An 18,893-nucleotide genomic window follows, 5' to 3' on the forward strand; every position below is an offset into this window, starting at 1 on the left:
TGACTATGCATCCCAGACTGTTCTTCAAGTCACAATCCTCCTGCCTCCACACAAGTCGGGGGTTTATAGACCTGCTGTACCAAAAGCTCGCAGTTTTTGAAATGGTTGAGACTTAACATCAGTGAATTCAGCTTTACAAAACACTCTTTGTTGAGACATGGTTTCTAGTGGCACAGGTTTGCTGATAATTTGCCCTGATGAAGCTAACCTTGAACTCCTGAACCCCCTGCCTCTCACTAGAGTCCAGGCATGTACCACCACACCAGGTTTAAGATTATCTTGCATGAGGAGGAACTCTACTCCAAATCCACCCATGTTAAGTCGACGTCACAGATTTCACCAAATTCAAAGTTACATTAAATCACCGTTTATTAAACAAGAGAAGACTTTGGCTTTACTAGTGTCAAGAAACAGAGGAGAAAAAGGTCACAGATCACACTGTTCCTAGTTTTTATTTTATCATCACATAATCGCATCAGATACACTTAATTTCCTAAGTCCTGTCCTGATTGTTACTTATTAAGATTACTCTGAATCTTCCCACACTGTTTCCTTTGCTGTCTTGACAGTCATGTGACTCCATGTTCCCCACAGCCATAGCACGGTCTCCCTAACAGTTTACAGTCTATTTTCTTTAGTGTTCAGTCTGAATTTCCACAGAGTTATTGGATGTCTCAAAAGGTTATGAGTCTGGGCATGATGGCACACACCACTAACCCAGCACTCAAGAGGCAGAGGCAGGCAGATGTCTGTGAGTTGGAGGGTCGCCTGCTCTGCACAGAATCTCTACAGTAAGACTCTGTCTTTAAATTAAAATTGTGTATATACTTGTAAAATCTTCTATCCGGTACACGTACCTAAATCTAAATTTCATGTCCACCCTTATCAGTGAATCTCTCACTTTGGTTGGCAGTCATAATCAAAAGAAGTGACAGCATAGATCCCTATCAATCCCTGCTGAGTGAGGTTCCTGAAGATACACACAGGCAGGGACCAGAGCCCTTCATCAGCTAAGGAGTCAGGAGATGAGATGCTCTCTCACCTCCATCGGCCGCCTTCCCTTTCTGCTCTTCACAAGAGGGTTGAGGACACTGGTCGGTGGGCTTGCTGAAGCAAGCTCTGGGCATTTGTTGCTGGTTTGGCTTAGGGTTTTGTATTTGTTTTGGTATGGAGAAAACACTGTATTTAGCAGTGGCCACAGCCCAGCACAAGTGTCTCTAGACTGTCAGTGTTCCCTCTAAGACAATAGCAGCGCCGCCCTTCATGTCAACTCGTCCATCAGGTCGCAGGGAAATGTCCAGTTCCCCTCCTCGGCGGGAACACTGAAAGGCTTAAAGAGAACACAAGAGTGGGGCCAGTTAAGAGCATTTCCCTGTGATTAACCAGCCATACAGGGAAGGAGTGATCGTTACAAACCCAGGCCAGTCTCCAGAATAAATCCCTTCATGTGTCCAGTCTCCCCCCCATTCTCCTGCAGACCCAGAGGACACAGCTGATGTGTACACACTGCCCAGCCCTTTCCTTCCTGGGCCTCTTCTGCTACTTCCTGCATTGCCCCAGCTGTGCCCACCTAAAGTGTCCCCTAGGAATACTTAAGGACGTGCTAAGAGATGGAGGTGGGAAAGGGCAGTCTAAGAAGGTGTAGAGAGGGGTCCTGGCTGTCCTGAGAAGGCCCCACCTCCCTTGCAGCTCAGAAAGTCAGATGAAGTTTGTTTCTTTGTAGAAGTTAAGGCAACTGTGAGGCCAGGTGCCCAAGAGAGGCGCAGCCTCAGCCTTCCAGAGGCTCCATGCTTAGCAAATCATTAGAGTCGTCCAGAACAGAGAATAAGCTCCTGTTCTCCACATCACAGTCAGAGACTGAGCCCCCGCACTGATGATGGGCTAATGTAGCTTCCTTCAGCTGAGTTCCTTCTCTGTGAATGTGAGTTTTAGAGTCATTCCTGGGAATCTGGGCCTTCAGGAGGCAGGTGCATGCACCTGGCCATCCTGAATTCCACAGTAGGACTTCATCTCAAAAAGCCAGAGATTGAGCTATGACTCCATGGTATATATACCATTTGGCGAGCACTTAAAAGACCCAAGTTTAACACCCAAGCACCCAAAGAGGAGAGGAAGGGATGGGGAGAGCTAGCCTACCTCGCATTTCCTTCTTCCCCAGCTCCTCAGACCAGTAGGGGCCAAGAATAGTGTGTGCAGACCCTGGAAAGAAGTAACAAGCTATGACAGCAGGAGTGATGTTTCTCCAAATGTACCAACAATTACAACCACTCATCCAGTGTGACTAAACATTAGGTCATCCAGTCCTATGTCAAGGTGGCCATGGCAGAGCATGGAGTGAGGAAAGGGAGAGAGAAAATTTATGAGTAACTGCTTCCAAAGTACCTGTCAAATCTCTCCTACTCTCTCTGAAGCTGCATTCAACTTCAGGGTTATTCTCTGTTTGTTCTCTTCTTTAAAGACAGTCTTATGTAGCCTAGGCTATCCTACAACTAGCTGAGTTTAGTACTGAACTTTTCCCTCCTGCCTTAACCTCCCAAGTGCTACCTTGCCGTCTGTGCCAACATTTTCTCATGTGATTTACCCTAGGACCTGATCAGAGATTACACATGAAAATGAAGAAATGAAATATAAATAAGTCTTACAGGGTTCTGTGGCTCACATGTGTAATCTCAGCTTTTGGAGGTAGAGACAGAAGAGCCATGAGTTTCAGGTCATCCATAGCTAGCTAGAGAGGCCAAGCTAGGCTCAGACACGCTTTCTCAGGAAGGAAAGAAAAAGTCAGTAGTAACAAAATCTTGAGGGAGAAAAATGTGGTGTGGGAAAATTCCCCTCCCCCTAAAAAAGTTTGTTCAGAATTACGAGATGTCCTTAAGAGTAAACAGCCATACCAGTTTCCTTCTCCCAAGACCCCCGAGTCCCACTCCACCCCAGCAGCTCATCCTTCGTGGTCCAAAGACCATTTTAGAAAACACTGCACACACAATACACACTGGGTGTCTGTTCCAGTCTGGGGGAAACAGCTGTGTGTGTGCATGATGTCCGGGATCCTCTGCACTAGGGAGAGACTCCCTGGACCTCGTCGACTCTATGGCCATGTTCCCGAGTCTTCAGTTTGCCTTTGTGCTGAGCTTTGAGTTGGACTGTTTCGTTTCTCACTGAGGACTAGGTGAAGGTTCCAGAGCCATCCTGGCTCTTGGTGTCTGCAGTATCTTCCCAGCTCTTCAGTCCTGAACCTGCTTCCCCCAGCAACCCCTCCATGAGTCACCGTCACCCTTGGCTACATTGAGAGCTGTCCTCAAGGAGAATGGAAGTAGGAGGCACACAGTTCAGCCCATCTTTGATGTTTTCTCTCTGGTTCAGGCTGGCACAAGGTCTGCAAATGTTGACTCAGCGATCTAGGTGCATGTTAGTAAAGGTCTCTTGAAGGGTACTATGTAGCCCTCCCTTGTCTCAGTGAAGCCAAAAGCATAGGGAATAACTTAGCAACCTAGGATTATGCTTGGCTTGGGCTATGCTCTCTCTCTGAACAATGTACCCAGCAAGGAGTTAACAGATTAGGATCCTCCCAGCTCCTCAGAGCTGGAGGCATACCTGTTATAAACAGTGGGAATGCGTTCAATAAACTATTCCCCTTAGTACCTCCTGTTTCTATTCAAATACATTGTAGAACACAGTCTGAGAACTATGCATGGGCAATGGGTCGATGCATCCGAGACTGTTTGGAGTACGTGGGCAATAAGGCAAACTGTCTTCAAAGTGAACTTTTAGGAAGAATGCCCTAATCACTGTCTTAGGCCATGCATAATTGGGTGTGTATGTGATTAAAATCAGACACGTTATTGCAAGCAATGTGCCTAGGGAGGAAGGGCTTTCATAACCCGAACTTGTCAGTCAAAACAGAATCTCCCAAATTATGTTCTTAGTAAGCAAAGGCCTCTTTCTCTTGAACCCCATCAAAGAAGATGCCAGGGACTGGAGGGATGGCTCAGCAGGTCAGAGCATTTGGTGATCTTATGGAGGGCTGAGTTCAGTTCCCAGCACCCCAAACTGAACAGTTCACAACCATGTGACACTCCAAGGGTTCGCATAGCCTCTGTTGGCTTCTGAGGATACTACACATCCAAGTGCAGGCAGGCAGGCAGGCAGACAGGCAGGCAGACAGACTCTCTCTCTCTCTCTCTCTCTCTCTCTCTCTCCAAACAATAGTTGGAGCCCTCAGTAGGCACTTGCTCACATACCTCACTATCCGCCTTGACAGTGTGTCCTTTCTGATCTATGCTCTTGCTTTGAATGAAGCTTCCTCACAACTTTGTAACCTCTCTGGGCTTTATTTCAACTCTTGAATAAGATTACAAGGACCTGGTTATGCACGACAGACTCTGAGCACATGTAACATCAAGGGAAGAGTACCTGTTACTGGGTCTTCAGCCACACCAACCCACGGTGCAAAGTACCGGGAATAGAAGTCATATTGGGGTGTCTGACCCCCAGGCTCTCCTCTGAGAGTGAGAATGAGTCCTTTCACCTTCCCTGTCTTTTCAATTCCAGGCAGAGGCTCTGTGTTCACTTTCAGGGTCTCTAGAAAGGACCTTGAGCACAAGCAGAAGTGATCAGCAATAAGCATTTCACAGACCATTCCCTGCACAGCATAGGAAAGAGGCTGGGCTGTGCCCAGATGGCTCAGCAGAGGGAAGAGAGAGCCTGCCTTTGGCATCTGTCTATGGGAAAGAAAGTGTTTGGTCCAGGCATGATGGCAGATGCCTCTAATCTCAGCACTCGGGAGGCAGAGTCAGGAGGATCTCTGTGAGTTTGAGTCCAGCCTGGTCTACAGATTGAGTTCTAGGACAGCCAGAGCTATACAGGAAGAAAGGAAAGGGAAGGGGAAGGAAAGGGGAAGGAGGAAGGGAAAGGAAAAGGGAAGGAAAGGGGAAGAAGAAAGGGGAAGGGGAGGGAAGGGAAGTAAAAAAAAGTAAAAAGTAAATCATGCTTTGGTGAAAGCACAGCCTGATGGAAGCAGGGCTGGAAATCAGGGTGTTAGCATGTATATGGTTAAGCATGGCATTTACCTGTTGTAAGAGTCGCTGAGTCTGACCATGAGGTTTTTGGTATCTGGAGAATACCGGATATCCTGGACCAGGGTGTCACCTATGGCTGCCTGTGAAGCAGATCAAAAATGCCTCAGAGGGCCGACAAGATAGTTTAATGAGAAAAGGTACTTGCTGAATTCAGTCACCCAGACCCAAATGGCAGGGGAGAGCACACTTCTGCAAGTTGTCCTCTGACCTCCAACCTCACACCATGGCTTGTGAGAGCAGACCAAAACTCCTCAGAGAACTAACTCTTAATCCTTTGTTAGATGTTTGTCTAGATGCCAGAAGCCTTGGGTCAATCCCCAGAACCACATGAACTGAGCATGTTTCTAGAAACCCAGGATTCAGAGGCAGTTAGGTTAGGAGTTCAGGATCAGCCTTGGCTAGTCAGCAAATGTGAAGTCAGGCTGGGACCCTGAGAGTCTGCCTCAAAAGCAATAAAATGAAACAGCCAAGCACACTCCTTTGACACCAGCACTTGGGAGACAGAGGTAGGAAGCTCCAGGAATTCCAGGAGTCAGGGCTGGCCTGGGGTTAGAACTTTCTTTATCCTGTGCTGCTCAGCAAACACACTGCCTTCATCATATGGGAAAGTCACTCTTCTCGGTCCAAAGGGGCTGAGGATGCCTGTTACCTTCTTCACCACCTCCTTTAGGGCTTCTCTCTCTGCCCCAAACACTCCATCTTATCCTGTCCCTCTATGGAGGTTGTATTGCTCATAGTCAAACCAAATGAGTCAGCTGTGATTGTATGAGCTGTAATCCCTGGTATTTGAGAGTCAAGAGAATTGCAAGTTCAAGGCTAGCCTGAGCTACACAGTGAGGAAAGAAATGTTACAACTCAATGAATGTTAGACACAATACTAACATTCTGAAACCATGTAGGCTTCCACAGCAGGATGGAGGGGATATTTTATGGGATCATGCCACACCGGAGCTTTCAAACACAAACACAAACACAAACACAAACGACCACTTCACAAGGCTCTAACTGGATTCTTTCCACCAACCTTTATCAAGTCTTCCACTTCATGGAAGTCCTAGAAGTGAGAAAGACATACAGTCAGTGCTGAACAGGAGAGCTGCAGGCTAAACGCAGTTTGTGGAAATAACTGTATGGATTACAATTAGACGTAAATAGAATAAGAAAGAGCTAACCTGGGGGAAGGCTGGGTAGAGAGGAAAGTCCAAGACAATCCCGTCCTCTGCTCTTCTGGCCTTTAGTTCCCCACTCATGGTGGCAAAGGTTAGAGTGCTGTTTGTGTTCTCTGGACAGAGGAGGAATCAAGAATCAGACAAGCAAAAGTGATTGTGTTTTCTGGGTGTTGGTCGATGTATCTGTGGTGGTGGTGGGGTATCTGTGTGTGTGTCTGTGGAATGAGCCCAGAGGGTCAATCATTCAAGTATCTCCCCCAAAACTCTCTTCCCCATACTCATTGGTCCTTTGTTTTCTAAATGGTGTCTCACTAGGTTATTTGGGCTGGCCTCGAATAACCTAGTGGCCCAGGAAATCTGTGAAATTTAATCCTCTCTTCTCAGCCTCCTGAACAACTGGGATTTCAGGCCTATTTCACCAACCTAAACTTGTCTTCACTCTTATCCTCTACCCACAGAAATAAAATCATTTTATTGTAATGATCAGAATTTTATGATTTGAAAGCAAAATGTCTCCAACAGTTGGTCCTCAGCTCGTGGTAGTGTTTTGGGGAGAGACACAGTTTGAGAACTGATCCACAGGTGAAAGGCCTCAGAAATGGCTTTTTTCAAGAGGGACACCTAGACTGATTGTCGGGGAGTAAGGAGTTGGTTAAATGCATTATTAACACCACCATGGGCAGACAAATAAAAAGACGGTAGAGGCCCTGAGTAGAGCTAAGTCTCCAGACCAGGAGAGAGATAGTATAGTGGGTTCTGAAGAGAGGAAATCGGTGCTCACGTGGCAGAAGTGGGGGCAGTCTCATACCTCTCTGGGGGTGGCTTCATAGCACAAGCCTGTGGCTAGGTGTCAGAGTCCCAGGGTATGTGGCCACCAGGACCTGCTTTGATATAAAATCACTACCATAGATGAGAGTTCCTGACACCAGGAAGTCTGTGACTTAGGGACTCAGTGTCTCAGTCAGGTGCCTGCCAGTGTCTGTGAGGGGAAAGGATTTCCCTAGGGTCTTGTGGCCTGAGCAGTGGCTGGATTCTAATGCTACATCCTCACCAAGGTCACAGGCCTTCAAGGGCTGTAACTTGACCAGCATCTGACCCAAAGTTATTGCTCTTTCTATAATCTCAGAGTTACTAGTGCAAGCTCTTAACGCTGTGGACCAAGCCGCCATGGCCACCATGATGGCCCTCATCCCCTGAAGTGTGAGCCAAACCAACCTCTTCTCCCTAATGCATTGTCATGCATTTTGTCACAGTGACAGGGAAGTAATGAGTATCCTGGATGCCGTGGTGAAGAGGCCTTGGCTAACTCACAACTTTATCTCCTCCTCAGGAACCTAAGGATGCTGGAGTCTGTAGGAAACACAGCAGGAGCTTTGCTCATGCCCCGAAGCCTCTGAGGATGCATCTCCTCTGGACCTAGCTCAGTGCAGGGGTTTCATCTTCTTCACTTCAAGTTCTAGTGTCCACCTTCTTAAACCGTGAGTCACAACCTCGTACGTAACTGCACGTGGATGTTGCAAAGGATGTGTCAGTAGCACGTGTCTTCTGAACACACAGCAACCAAAAATTAACTTAAAATCGTCTGTGTAGTGAGTAGAGAGTGTTTCTGGCTGTGTGGTGTGACTTCACTGTGGCCTTGAGACATGCACACCTTGCACTCTGCGTGCCTTCTCTCCCCACCCCAACGAAACACGTAGGCTAAGATCTGAGTCTATATACAATGCGTTTCTCTTACAGAAACATAATTATAGTCTGGCAGTGGTGGTGCACGCCTTTAATCCCAGTACTCTGGAGGCAGAGGCAGGCAGAGCTCTGTGATGTGAGTTCAAGACCAGCCTGGTCTACAAGAGCTACTTCCAGGACAGCCTCCAAAACCACAGAGAAACCCTGTCTTGAAAAACAAAACAAAAAGAAACATAATTGTTTACTTATAGGAAGCAAAGGTGTTTAATGGTTTTTTGATTGTCATTTGTCAGCTTGTAAGTATCAAATCAGTGTCTCTTTGGATTTGTGTTATTATAATGTTTGATTTTGCTTCTTATTTTTAGAAGGCAAAAGAATATTAACCTGTATGAGCGTTTTGCTTCATGTATGTCTGTGTGTACCATGTGTATATGTTGCCCTCAGAGGCTATAGATGCCCTGGGAGTAGAGTCAGAGAGGGTTTGTAAGCCAGCATGTGGGTGTTAGGAGTGGAACCCGGGTCCTCTGAAAGAGTAGCCGGTGCTCTTAACCACTGAGCAATCTCTCCAATTCCTAAAATGTTTTGAGTTTCAGCTAGATGTCTCAGTGGGTAAGGGCACCTGCAGTTAAGACTAACATCCTGGGCTCAATACTCCAGTCCCACGTGGTGGAAGGAGATAACAGACTGTGAAAATTGTCCTTTGATCACCACATGTACACTCTAGCATTTGTGCACACACAAAAATTAATTGACTAATTACAATGTAATAAAAAATTGTTTGGGGGATCTAACACCCTTTTCTGGCCTCCACAATCATGGCCCACACATGATGTACGGGTATATGAGCAGGCAAAAACACCTACATACATAAAAATAAAGGGAAAAATTGATTAGGACCAGCACATCATTCTTCAGTGACAGGGTCCTGGGAAGGAAGGTCCAGGGGATCAGAGATTAACATGATAGAACAGGGGGCCTCAGGAGGTCTTGAGAAGCTGTGTCCTATGCCAATCAAGCTTAATTTTTGGTTGTGAGCCTAGCCTTTAACGGCTGAGCCATCTCTCCAGCCCCAAGCAAGCTTAATTAAGAAGTATAGAACCTTGCAGACTAGTTCCAGGGGGGAACTGGGACAAAGTCAGCAGAGACTGTCATACAACGGGATGAAGTCAGCAGGGAGCTAACCAAGAGATGCTGTACGAGGTGAACAAGGTATCTCCAGAGCATCACAGAGCAGGCACACAGTGATCCTGGGACTGACTGACAACTGTAGCCCTGTAGGGTGAGAAGGGTTGGGTTCTTATGATCTGAAGCCACAGCTCCCCCAAGGCCTTGGCCCCAGGCTGTTTCCAGCTCTGCCAAGCATATTCCTGGTCTTAGAAAAGAAGCTATGTTCTTTACATCAGAGGTTCCATATATAAGAGCCTCAGGGAAATCCTTGGGTCAGTCCAGCCCTCAACAATCACAACAACAAAGAAATTGCTGTTCCAGGAGCTGGGTGTGGTAGCTCAATTGGTAATACCAGCATCCGGGAGCAAAGGTGGGAAGGCTGCAAGTTCAAGCCCAGCTAGGCCTAAGGAGCAAGTTCCAAGCCAAACAGGGCAGGGAATGTGGCTCCTTTGGTAGTGCTTGCCTAGCATGCTGGAAGCTGGGGGTTCCATCACCAGCAACGCGTAAATGGTTTGTAGTAGTGAAAGCTTGTAATACCAAGACTTGGGAGTGAAGGCAGAAAAATGTTCAAGGCTATTTGGGGTGTACAAGGACCCAATCTCTAAATAAATAAATAAATATTATGACTTTAGGATCAGTAGGACATTATGTGGAGAATGGCTTGCATTTGTTTTCTAGATATTCCGTTATACGCTATGTCCATTCTGGCCATGCAGTACCCTCAGCCACATACAAATAAATTATGTTTTAAAAAGAAATTCACATTGCTAAGCCATGGTGGTTTGTACTATAATTATAATTCTTGGGAGGCAGAAAGAGTCGAATCCACCAGAATTTCAAGGCCACCATCATCAACCCAGGAAGTTTAATGCCAGCCTGAGCTAAATGAGACCTTATCACAAAACAAACAAATCACTATAAATAAACAAGCAAAGTCCACATTACTCATTTTGTGAAACAGCACAGCCGCAGAAGCCAGGGTGGCGTGGCCACATAGCGGGAACTCACTCTCAGGAGTAAACCACCTTAGTCCAAAGTGGGAACCTTCAGAGGGGCAGAGATAAAAGAAAAGCAAGATCAGACCCACACAGTTAGGTTAAAGATGCCTCAGCATCTCCTTCCCATAATCATCAGCATGGCTAGCAGGTAAACCTTACAAAGGGGTGAGCACCGGGTAGACAGACAGACATTCTGTTCCCTCCTGGGAAAGATCCGGATGACTTAAGTTTGATCCCCAGGACTCACATCGTTGAACCAAAGAATTAACTCCTATAAGCTGTCCTCCAAACTCATACAAATGCTGTGGCATTTGCACGCTCTCGCACACACGCACGCACACACATGTAAAACAAAGCATTTAAATGTATATTTACTTTGTGTGAAGTTGGCGGTTGGTTGCAGTTTTCGGATAAAAGCAGTTTCAGAGAGGTTCATTTCCCTTGCAATGTGTTGATGAGAATCTTCATCCAATGTCTTAAATAGGGTGGAAAAAGGTTATTGATAGCCTGAACACAGATCTGACTTAATACAGCACCTTATGGCACCAAAAGTCATGCTTGGCATAGTGGCACATATCTTTAATTCCAGTAGAGACAGGCAGATCTCTGAGTTTGAAGCCAGCCTGGTCTACAGAGTGAGTTCCAGGACAGCCAGGGCTACACAGAGAAATCCTGTCTTGAAAAAAAAAATATATTGATAGATCCTTTAGCTCCAGTGTTTATTGATATTAGTGTTCTGGAGATAAAGTTACGAAACAACTCAAATTATTATCTGGTGAAACACAGCTATTACATGTACATATATTTATATCTATAAGTATGTATGTATATATAACTGTACACACACACACATATGAGTGACATGGAGACATGGGACAAATATAGTTAGATTCTTGACAAGCAATCCCACAATTGTTTGACAGGAAGTTGTGCTTGCCAGATTAAGCCTAGAGAAGGTTCCAATTTTGGAATCTGGGATCTGGTTGCTAATTATTCTCTCACTAATCTTTCCAAGCTCTTGTATTAGCAGATAAAGCCTTGTAATTCCTTTACCCTCTGCAGCTGGTGGAAGGAAAGTCTGGCTGCAGGGTTATTGATGGAGGAGGTCTGTCTCTCTCTCTCATCTCTCTAGCCCCAGATCATCAACTCCTTTATGCTAACTGCTCTAAGTAAAAGGGTGAGACATATTTTATTTTACTTTATTTTTTGAGGCAGTTCTCATTAATAGTCCCAGCTGGCCTAGAGCCTGCTATATAGCCCAGGCTGGCCACAAACTCATACTCCTCCAGCCACAGCCACTTCCTCTCTTTTATTTGGCTCCAGTTACTTTGTGTGTGTGTGTGTGTGTGTGTGTGTGTGTGTGTGTGTTGAGAGAGAGAGAGAGAGAGAGAGAGAGAGAGACAGAGACAGAGACAGAGAGACAGAGAGTATAAGTATATGAGTGTATGTGAGCATGTGTGTGTGTGAGTGTGTGTGTAAGAGAGAGAGAGAGAGAGACAGAGAGACAAAGAGACAGAGACAGAGAGACAGAGAGACAGAGAGTGTAAGTGTATGAGTGTATGTGAGCATGTGTGTGTGTGTGAGTGTGTGTGTGTGAGACAGAGAAAGTGTAAGTGTATGAGTGTATGTGAGCATGTGTGTGTGTGTGAGTGTGTGTGTGTGTGTGTGTGTGTGAGACAGAGAGAGTGTAAGTGTATGAGTGTATGTGAGCATGTGTGAGTGTGTGTGTGTGTTTGAGAGTGTGTGTGTGAGTGTGTATATGTGTGTAAGAGTGTGTTAGTGTGTAGAGGTCAGATGATACTTGCAGGCACTCTCCTCTCTCCTTCCACCACGTGGAACCTAGAGATCTAATCAGGTAGTCAGGCTTGGCAGCAGGTATTACTCACAGAGCACTTTCATAGCTCCCACGGTGCATGTGTGGAGCCAAAGGACACTTTGCAAGAGTCAGCTCTCTCAGGGACCCAAGTTCAATTCCCAGCACCCACATGGCAGCTCACAACTCTGTAACTCCAAGATCTGATACCCTCACACAGATATATTGAGGCAAGACACCAGTACACATAAAATAAATAAATTTAAAAAAAAAGAATCAATTGTCTCCTTTTACCATGAGTCTCAGGATTGAACTCAGGTCCTCAGGCTTAGCAGCAAGCAGTTTTACCTGCTGAGTCATCTTGCAGGGCACTGAAGAGAATGTCTGCATCTCTGAGGTATCAATAAGGCTGCATCCAGGTATGATAATAAAGCCCAGCACTCAGGAGGTTGAGACAAGTAGGGGTAGCCTGGGCTACAAAGGGAGTTCCAAGCAAGTCCGAGTAGCATAGTGGACCCTGTCTCAACTGCCCCTGCTGAAAAGCCCCAAGATGTCCACATAGAAATGCCATTCCTACCCACAGATCTCCTGTGATTTTATGCTTACTTTTTGGTGCTAATTAAACAAAAACCTAATTCTGAAAGGGAACTCCAGTTATTCTTTTATAAAATAATTGCTTGATTATTTTTATTGTTGTAAGATTGTTCTCTATATAGCCCAAGCTGGCCTCAGACTCATGATCTTCCTGCCTTATCCTTTGGAACATCAGAGTTACAGGCCTGGGCCCCCACTCCCTGCTGCTGCCTCTTCAATCAGCTCCAGTTTCTCTGCATGGGAATCTCTGTGGTCCTGACTCAGTCCTGTCATAACCTGAAGACATGACCATCACCGATATGACAGAGAACACAAGCCAAAGGAGCAAACACTCAGAATGGTCTCACGTCTTTTCCACATGTCATGGGCTCCCCACACATCTAGGATTTCAGGCATGGGCCTTGAGAACCAAGTACTTACATTTTCCAGGAGGCAGACGGCAGCAGGATTGCCATGGAAAGCTGTGGTTGTGAACGCATCTGCTATGAAAATCGGGAGCTTCATTTTCCTCACTGGCTCTGTCTGCAAAGTCTCAGCCTTGCTGGGAGCCTGTTTCACTTCCTGTTGTTTAAAGAAAAAAAATAGTTAATGTTTTACTTCATATACAGGCACAGTTAATGGTTCCTAGATAAAAGGCAAACAATTACTCCAACATACCTACACCTAAAGATTTCCCCTACTTTTTTTTTAAAGTCTTTGCATTTAATTTTTTTTAAATACTAGCTAAATTAATTGGAGTGGTGGTGGCATACACCTTTCATCCCAGCACTCAGGAGGCAGAGGTAGACAGATGTCTGTGAGTTTAAGGCCAGCCTGGTCTACATAGTGAATTCTAAGACAACCAGGACTACAGGTTTTTGTTTAATTAGCACCAAAAAGTAAGCATAAAATCACAGGAGATCTGTGGGTAGGAATGGCATTTCTATGTGGACATCTTGGGGCTTTTCAGCAGGGGCAGTTGAGGCAGGGTCCACTGTCTCATACTAGCTAAATGAAATATTTTTCACTCCACACACAGAACTCTGCAACATGTCACCCTCCTTTCTAGAGTAGCCCTGTGGCAGTATATTTAATGAAGTTCTTGAGATGTCTGGGACGCACAGTTGTTGCTTGCAGTCTTCCCAATTGGACAAGTTCTCCTTTCAAGGCCAAGCATGGCAACGCTCACCTGTGATTACGCATGTACGGCAGAGGATTGAGAACAAAGTCAGAGTTCAAGGCCAACATAATCTACAGAGTGAGTTCCAGGACAGTCAGGATTACACAGAGAAGGCATGTTTTGAAAAGCAAACAGACTTTATATGGAAAAATAAAAAGCCCAGGATAGCCAAAAAAACTCTTTACAATAAAGGATCTTCTGGAGGCATCACCATCCCTGACTTCAAGCTCTACTATAGAGCCATAGTTCTGAAAACAGCTTGGTATTGGCACAAAAATAGACTGATAGACCAATGGAATCGAATTGAAAACCCTGATATTGACCCACGCACCTATGGATACCTTATTTTTGACAAAGGTGCTAAATCTATACAATGGAAAAAAGATAGCATCTTCAACAAATGGTGCTGGTACAATTGGATTCGGACATGCAGAAAATTTCAGATAGATCCATACCTGTCACCATGCACAAAACTTAAGTGCAAATGGATCAAAGATCTCAGCATAAATCCAGCCACACTGAATCTTCTGGAAGAGAAAGTGGGAATTACCCTTGAACAAATTGGCACAGGAGACCACTTCCTGAACATTATAACAGTAGCACAGACACTGAGGTCTGCAATTAATAAATGGGACCTCCTGAAACTGAGAAGCTTCTGCAAGGCAAAGGAAACAGTCAGTAGGACAAAACGACCACCCACAGAATGGGAAAAGATCTTCACCAATCCCACATCTGACAGAGGACTGATTTCCAAAATATATAAGGAGCTCAAGAAGCTAGCCACCAAAACACCAAACAATGAAATTAAAAAGTGGGGTGCAGAACTAAATAGGGAATTCTCAACAGAGGAATCTGAAATGGCTGAAAGACACTTAAGAAAGTGCTCAAAATCATTGGCCATCAGAGAAATGCAACTCAAAACAACTCTGAGATACCACCTCACACCTGTCAGAATGGCTAAAATAAAAAATACCAATGACAATCTATGCTGGAGAGGATGTGGAGAAAAAGGAACACTCCTCCATTGCTGGTGGGAGTGCGAACTTGTAAGACCACTCTGGAAATCAGTATGGCGGTTGCTCAGAAAAATGGGAATCAGTCTACCTCAAGATCCAGCCATTCCTCTCTTGGGTATATACCCAAATAGGGCATGTACATACAAGGACATATGTTCAACCATGTTCATAGCAGCATTGTTTGTAATAGCCAGAACCTGGAAGCAACCTAGATGGCCCTCAACTGAAGAATGGATTGAGAAAATGTGGTACATCTATACAATGGAGTACTACTCAGCAGAAAAAAGCAATGGAATCTTGAAATTCGCAGGCAAATGGATGGAACTAGAGGAAACCATCCTGAGTGAGGTAACCCAGTCACAAAAAGACAAACATAGTATGTACTCACTGATATATGAATTTTAGACATATTACCAGTCTATAATGCTCTTCACCAAAGAAACTAGGAAACATGAAGGACTCTAAGGGATAAATGGTCCCCAGGAATGGAAGTGGCATGAACTCCTGAACTAATTGAGAGCATGAGGGTGGGGGGGAAAGAGCTGCTACAATAAGAGCAAGAGAAGAGGAGAAGAGGAGAGGAAATGGAGGGGGAGAAACATTGAGTTGGGGAAGAATAGAAGAAAGAGAGCAGGATGAGAGATACCATATCAGAGGGAGCCACTACAGGTCCGAGAAGAGATCTGGAACCAGGGAGATCTCCAGAGACCTACAAGGATGACACGATCTGACAATCCAGGCAATGGTGGAAAGGATAACCCAAAAGCCCTTCCCCTAAAATGAGATTGATGACTTCTCTTTATGCCATCCTAGAGCCCTCACCCAGTGGCTGAAGGAAGCAGAGACAGACATCCACAGATATACACTGAGCCGAAATCGGGAATTTAGTTGAAGAGAGGGAGGAATGAAGAACGCAGGGGTCTGTACCAGGTTGAAGAAACCCACAGGAACAGTTGACCTGAACAAGGCAGAGCACATCGACCCCAGATGCTGTCCGGGAGGCCAGTACAAGACTGATCCAGACCCCTGAACATGGATGTCAATAAGGAGGCCTCTGCACTCCAGGGAGCCTCTGGTGGTGGATTAGCATTTTTCCCTGGTGCAAGAAGGGACTTTGAGAGCCCATCCCATGTGAAGGGTTACACTCTGGCCCAGGACCATGAAAAAGATACACAGAAGTAAAAAAAGGAAAAGGCCCAGAGGCAAAAGGTAGAGGGATAATTTAAATTTAGAAAAGCTAGTTAGAAATAAGTCAAGCTAAGACTAGGCTCTTTTTTTTTTTAAGATTTATTTTTATCATATATAGTATTCTGCCTGCATGTTTGCCTACAGGCCAGAAGAGGGCACCAGATCTCATTACTGATGGTTCTGAGCGACCATGTGGTTGCTGGGAATCAGGACCTCTGGGAGGACAGCCGGAGCTCTAACCACTGAGCCATCTCTCCAGCCCCAATACCAGGCATTTATAAGAAATAATAAGCCTCCATGTAATGATTTGGCAGTTCCCCTACCCCCCAAAAAAGAGTAAAGAATAAAAAAAAACAATGACAGCATTTTGGTGTACCAATGTGCGGCTCAAAGAATTTCCATAGGGCCTGAGAAAGCTTGAAAAACAAAAACAAAAACAAAACCACTCCTTTAAGAAACCCTGCTGTACAGCAGAGCACTTCAACAGCATTTTTCACACTAAATAGAAACAAACAAAAACAAAAAACAAAAAACAAAAAACAAAACAGAAAAACCGCCTGCCACAGTTCATGCACTGGATTCCAAAGCTGGGGGGTTGAATGCATTTATTGGTCAAATACACCTCCAACTGGCCTCGAGTTTTAGCCGGTATTCTCATCATAGCCTTTGCTAGTACTAATGTCAACAAAGAGTTTAATATAGCTTACACTTTTGGGGTTACCTTCTCAGGTCTTTAATAGGGGACCTGCAGAATGTAACTGAAGTATAGGAGAAGGAGAAAGGAGAAACTTCCTTGTTTTTGGCTATTGGTTATTTTCCAAACCTTGTCCCTAAGGCTCATTGCATGAGCATAGTAACAACAGGTTAGAGACGCGATGAGATAAAAGGGCATGCTTTAATGCTAACAAGCCCATCGGAAGAAGCCCAAAAGGCTTTCTGTTCAGAGCTTCCTTGGCCTCTCTGCATGCATCAGTCCTTCCTCTCTGGTCCTGGGCACCACCCCTTCTGAAATGGCGTTTTATCACCTGCTACCAGATGTGGGTGCTGGGAACTGAACCTGGTCCACTGCAAGAGTAGGAGATACTTTTAAGCCCTGAGCTCTCTCTCTAGCCCTAGGTTTCTCTTCCTCATAACTTGGGGTTTTGTTGTTGTTGTTTAGGTTTTTTGAGACAGGCTTTTTCTGTGGCTTTAGAGGCTGTCCTGGAACTAGCTCTTGTAGACCAGGCTGGTCTCAAACTCACATAGATCCCCCCAACCCCCACCGAGTGCTGGGACTAAAGGCGTGTGCCACCACCAACCAGCCCATAACTTGGTTTTTAATCCTCAACTTGGATTGAATATACTCTTTTGTTATTGTTTATCAAGACAGGGTTTCTCTGTGACTTTGGAGCCTGTCCTAGAACTTGCTCTGTAGACCATGCTGACCTGAAAGTCACAGAGAACTGCCTGCCTCTGCCTCTGCCTCCCGAGACTTAAAGGGATGTATCACCACTGCCAGGCAAATATACACTCTTTTAATAAACAGTAAGAAAGTACAGAAAAGGCTAATGTCCCTTTGACACCTGTCTTGTTTGCCCTAAGTCATATGACACAACACTGTAGAAACGTCCCTGAATTCCCCGGGCGGTGGTGGGTGCTGGCACATACCTTTAATCCCGCCACTCAGGAGGCAGAGGCAGGTGGATCTCTGATCTCAGGAGGCCAGCCTGATCAACAGAGCGAGTTCAAGAACAGTCAGCGCTACACCCTGTCAGACTTAGTAACTCTTGTTTGCAATTGAATGAAGAAAAGAAATAAAAAGGAAAGGAAACATGGCTGTTCCTAGGTATGATGGAGGAGAAGGTTTATTATAGATATATGAAAAAGCAGAGATAGAGGCAGGGACAGGAACGTCTGGGAGAGTACAGAGGGAACATGCTCAGACTGAGTTGAGTCATGGGGAGGGGGAGGTGGAAGGGAGAAAGGGGAACCAGGTGCAGCAGCCAGGAGCAGGAGGCCCAATGGTACAAAGAGAGGAAGAGGCAACCAAAATGGTTGGATTATACAGGGACAAGCAGCCCAGCTCCCCAGGGCTGGAGAGTTCAGGATAGGGGTGGAGTATGCCAGCCAGGAGGACCCTGTGAAAGGTAGGGGCTGAGAAAGCCAGGAAGAACCTGGCAGCCAGGTTGCTTTGACAATTTAAATAGGCACCTCAGTAGCAAGAAGAGGAGATCATGGCTTCTGAAACAATCTGACAGTCTCTGAAAGGGAAAGGATATGTTCACAGTGAATTACTGCTTGGTTTGGCTTCTCTTCTGTTCTCCTGGCAGACCCCCAATAGCAAGGCTTTTTCTGTTAACCTGATTTGGTTCACACAGTAAAAACAGCTTTTTCTCCAGAATTGTTTGTCAAAAACAGCCAACCAACTGTTTAATAACATTATGTCTGCCTGAGTGGTAGGGAAGTTACTGAGGCAAACAATTGACTTTAAGTAAATGTTTATAAGAAACAGCATGAGCATGAGCATGAGATGTTGAGGAGAGTATATTTTTAAGCTCTATTTCAGTGTGTGTACACATGTGCACCTATGCCCAGCAAAAAGGACATTGGATCCCCTGGAGCTGGAGTTACAGGGGTCTGTGAGTTGCCTGATATGGGTGCTGGGAACTGAGATGAAGGGTTCTGCAAAATACCAACTATAGCTGGGCCTAGTGGCACACACCTTTGATTCCAGCACTGAGGAGGCAGGTGGATCTCTATGAGTTTAAGACCAGCGTGGTCTATGTAGAATTCCAGGACAGCCAGGGATACATGGTGAGACCTTGTCTCAAAACAAAATAACAGCAATAACAGGAATGACAGTTAATTTCTCATCATTGTAACAGAGCAGAACTTATGCTTGCAATATTTATTTTGGCTCCCTTTCAGAGGGTTCAGGTACCATGTGGATTAAGAGCATGACAGAACAGAGCAGATATGGGGGTGGTAGCCAGGAGGGAGAGGGAGAAGGGGGAAGAGAGAGACAGAGACAGAGACAGAGAGAGTGCACTAG

At 45.4% G+C, this 18,893-nt stretch overlaps 1 protein-coding gene across 1 annotated transcript; it reads right to left on the minus strand.

The window, feature by feature from the left end:
- Positions 1 to 371: 371 nt before the first annotated feature.
- Positions 372 to 13,136, minus strand: LOC100762425 (phenazine biosynthesis-like domain-containing protein 2). Its single transcript, XM_035451236.1, has 9 exons — positions 12,920 to 13,136; positions 10,468 to 10,567; positions 10,040 to 10,138; positions 6,248 to 6,357; positions 6,100 to 6,129; positions 5,067 to 5,155; positions 4,411 to 4,589; positions 2,137 to 2,199; positions 372 to 1,330 (listed from the first exon to the last, which is right to left on the minus strand). Exons 1-9 carry the CDS (start codon positions 13,001 to 13,003, stop codon positions 1,218 to 1,220), a joined length of 867 nt encoding a protein of 288 aa, XP_035307127.1. The 5' UTR covers positions 13,004 to 13,136; the 3' UTR covers positions 372 to 1,217.
- Between the last annotated feature and the right edge of the window lie 5,757 nt (positions 13,137 to 18,893).

This window comes from Cricetulus griseus (assembly GCF_003668045.3).
Source record: "Cricetulus griseus strain 17A/GY chromosome 1 unlocalized genomic scaffold, alternate assembly CriGri-PICRH-1.0 chr1_0, whole genome shotgun sequence".
NCBI lineage: Eukaryota > Metazoa > Chordata > Mammalia > Rodentia > Cricetidae > Cricetulus > Cricetulus griseus.

Bases quoted from the DNA above. Each gene is read 5' to 3' on its own strand.
- LOC100762425 (XM_035451236.1), bottom strand. From the start codon at position 13,003: ATGAAGCTCCCGATTTTCATAGCAGATGCGTTCACAACCACAGCTTTC. The intron at 10,139-10,467 runs GTAAATATACAT...GCCCCTCTGAAG, and splicing joins AACCGCCAACTTCACACAAA to GTTCCCACTTTGGACTAAGG. The intron at 6,130-6,247 runs GTTAGCTCTTTC...TCTCACTTCTAG, and splicing joins TCTACCCAGCCTTCCCCCAG to GACTTCCATGAAGTGGAAGA.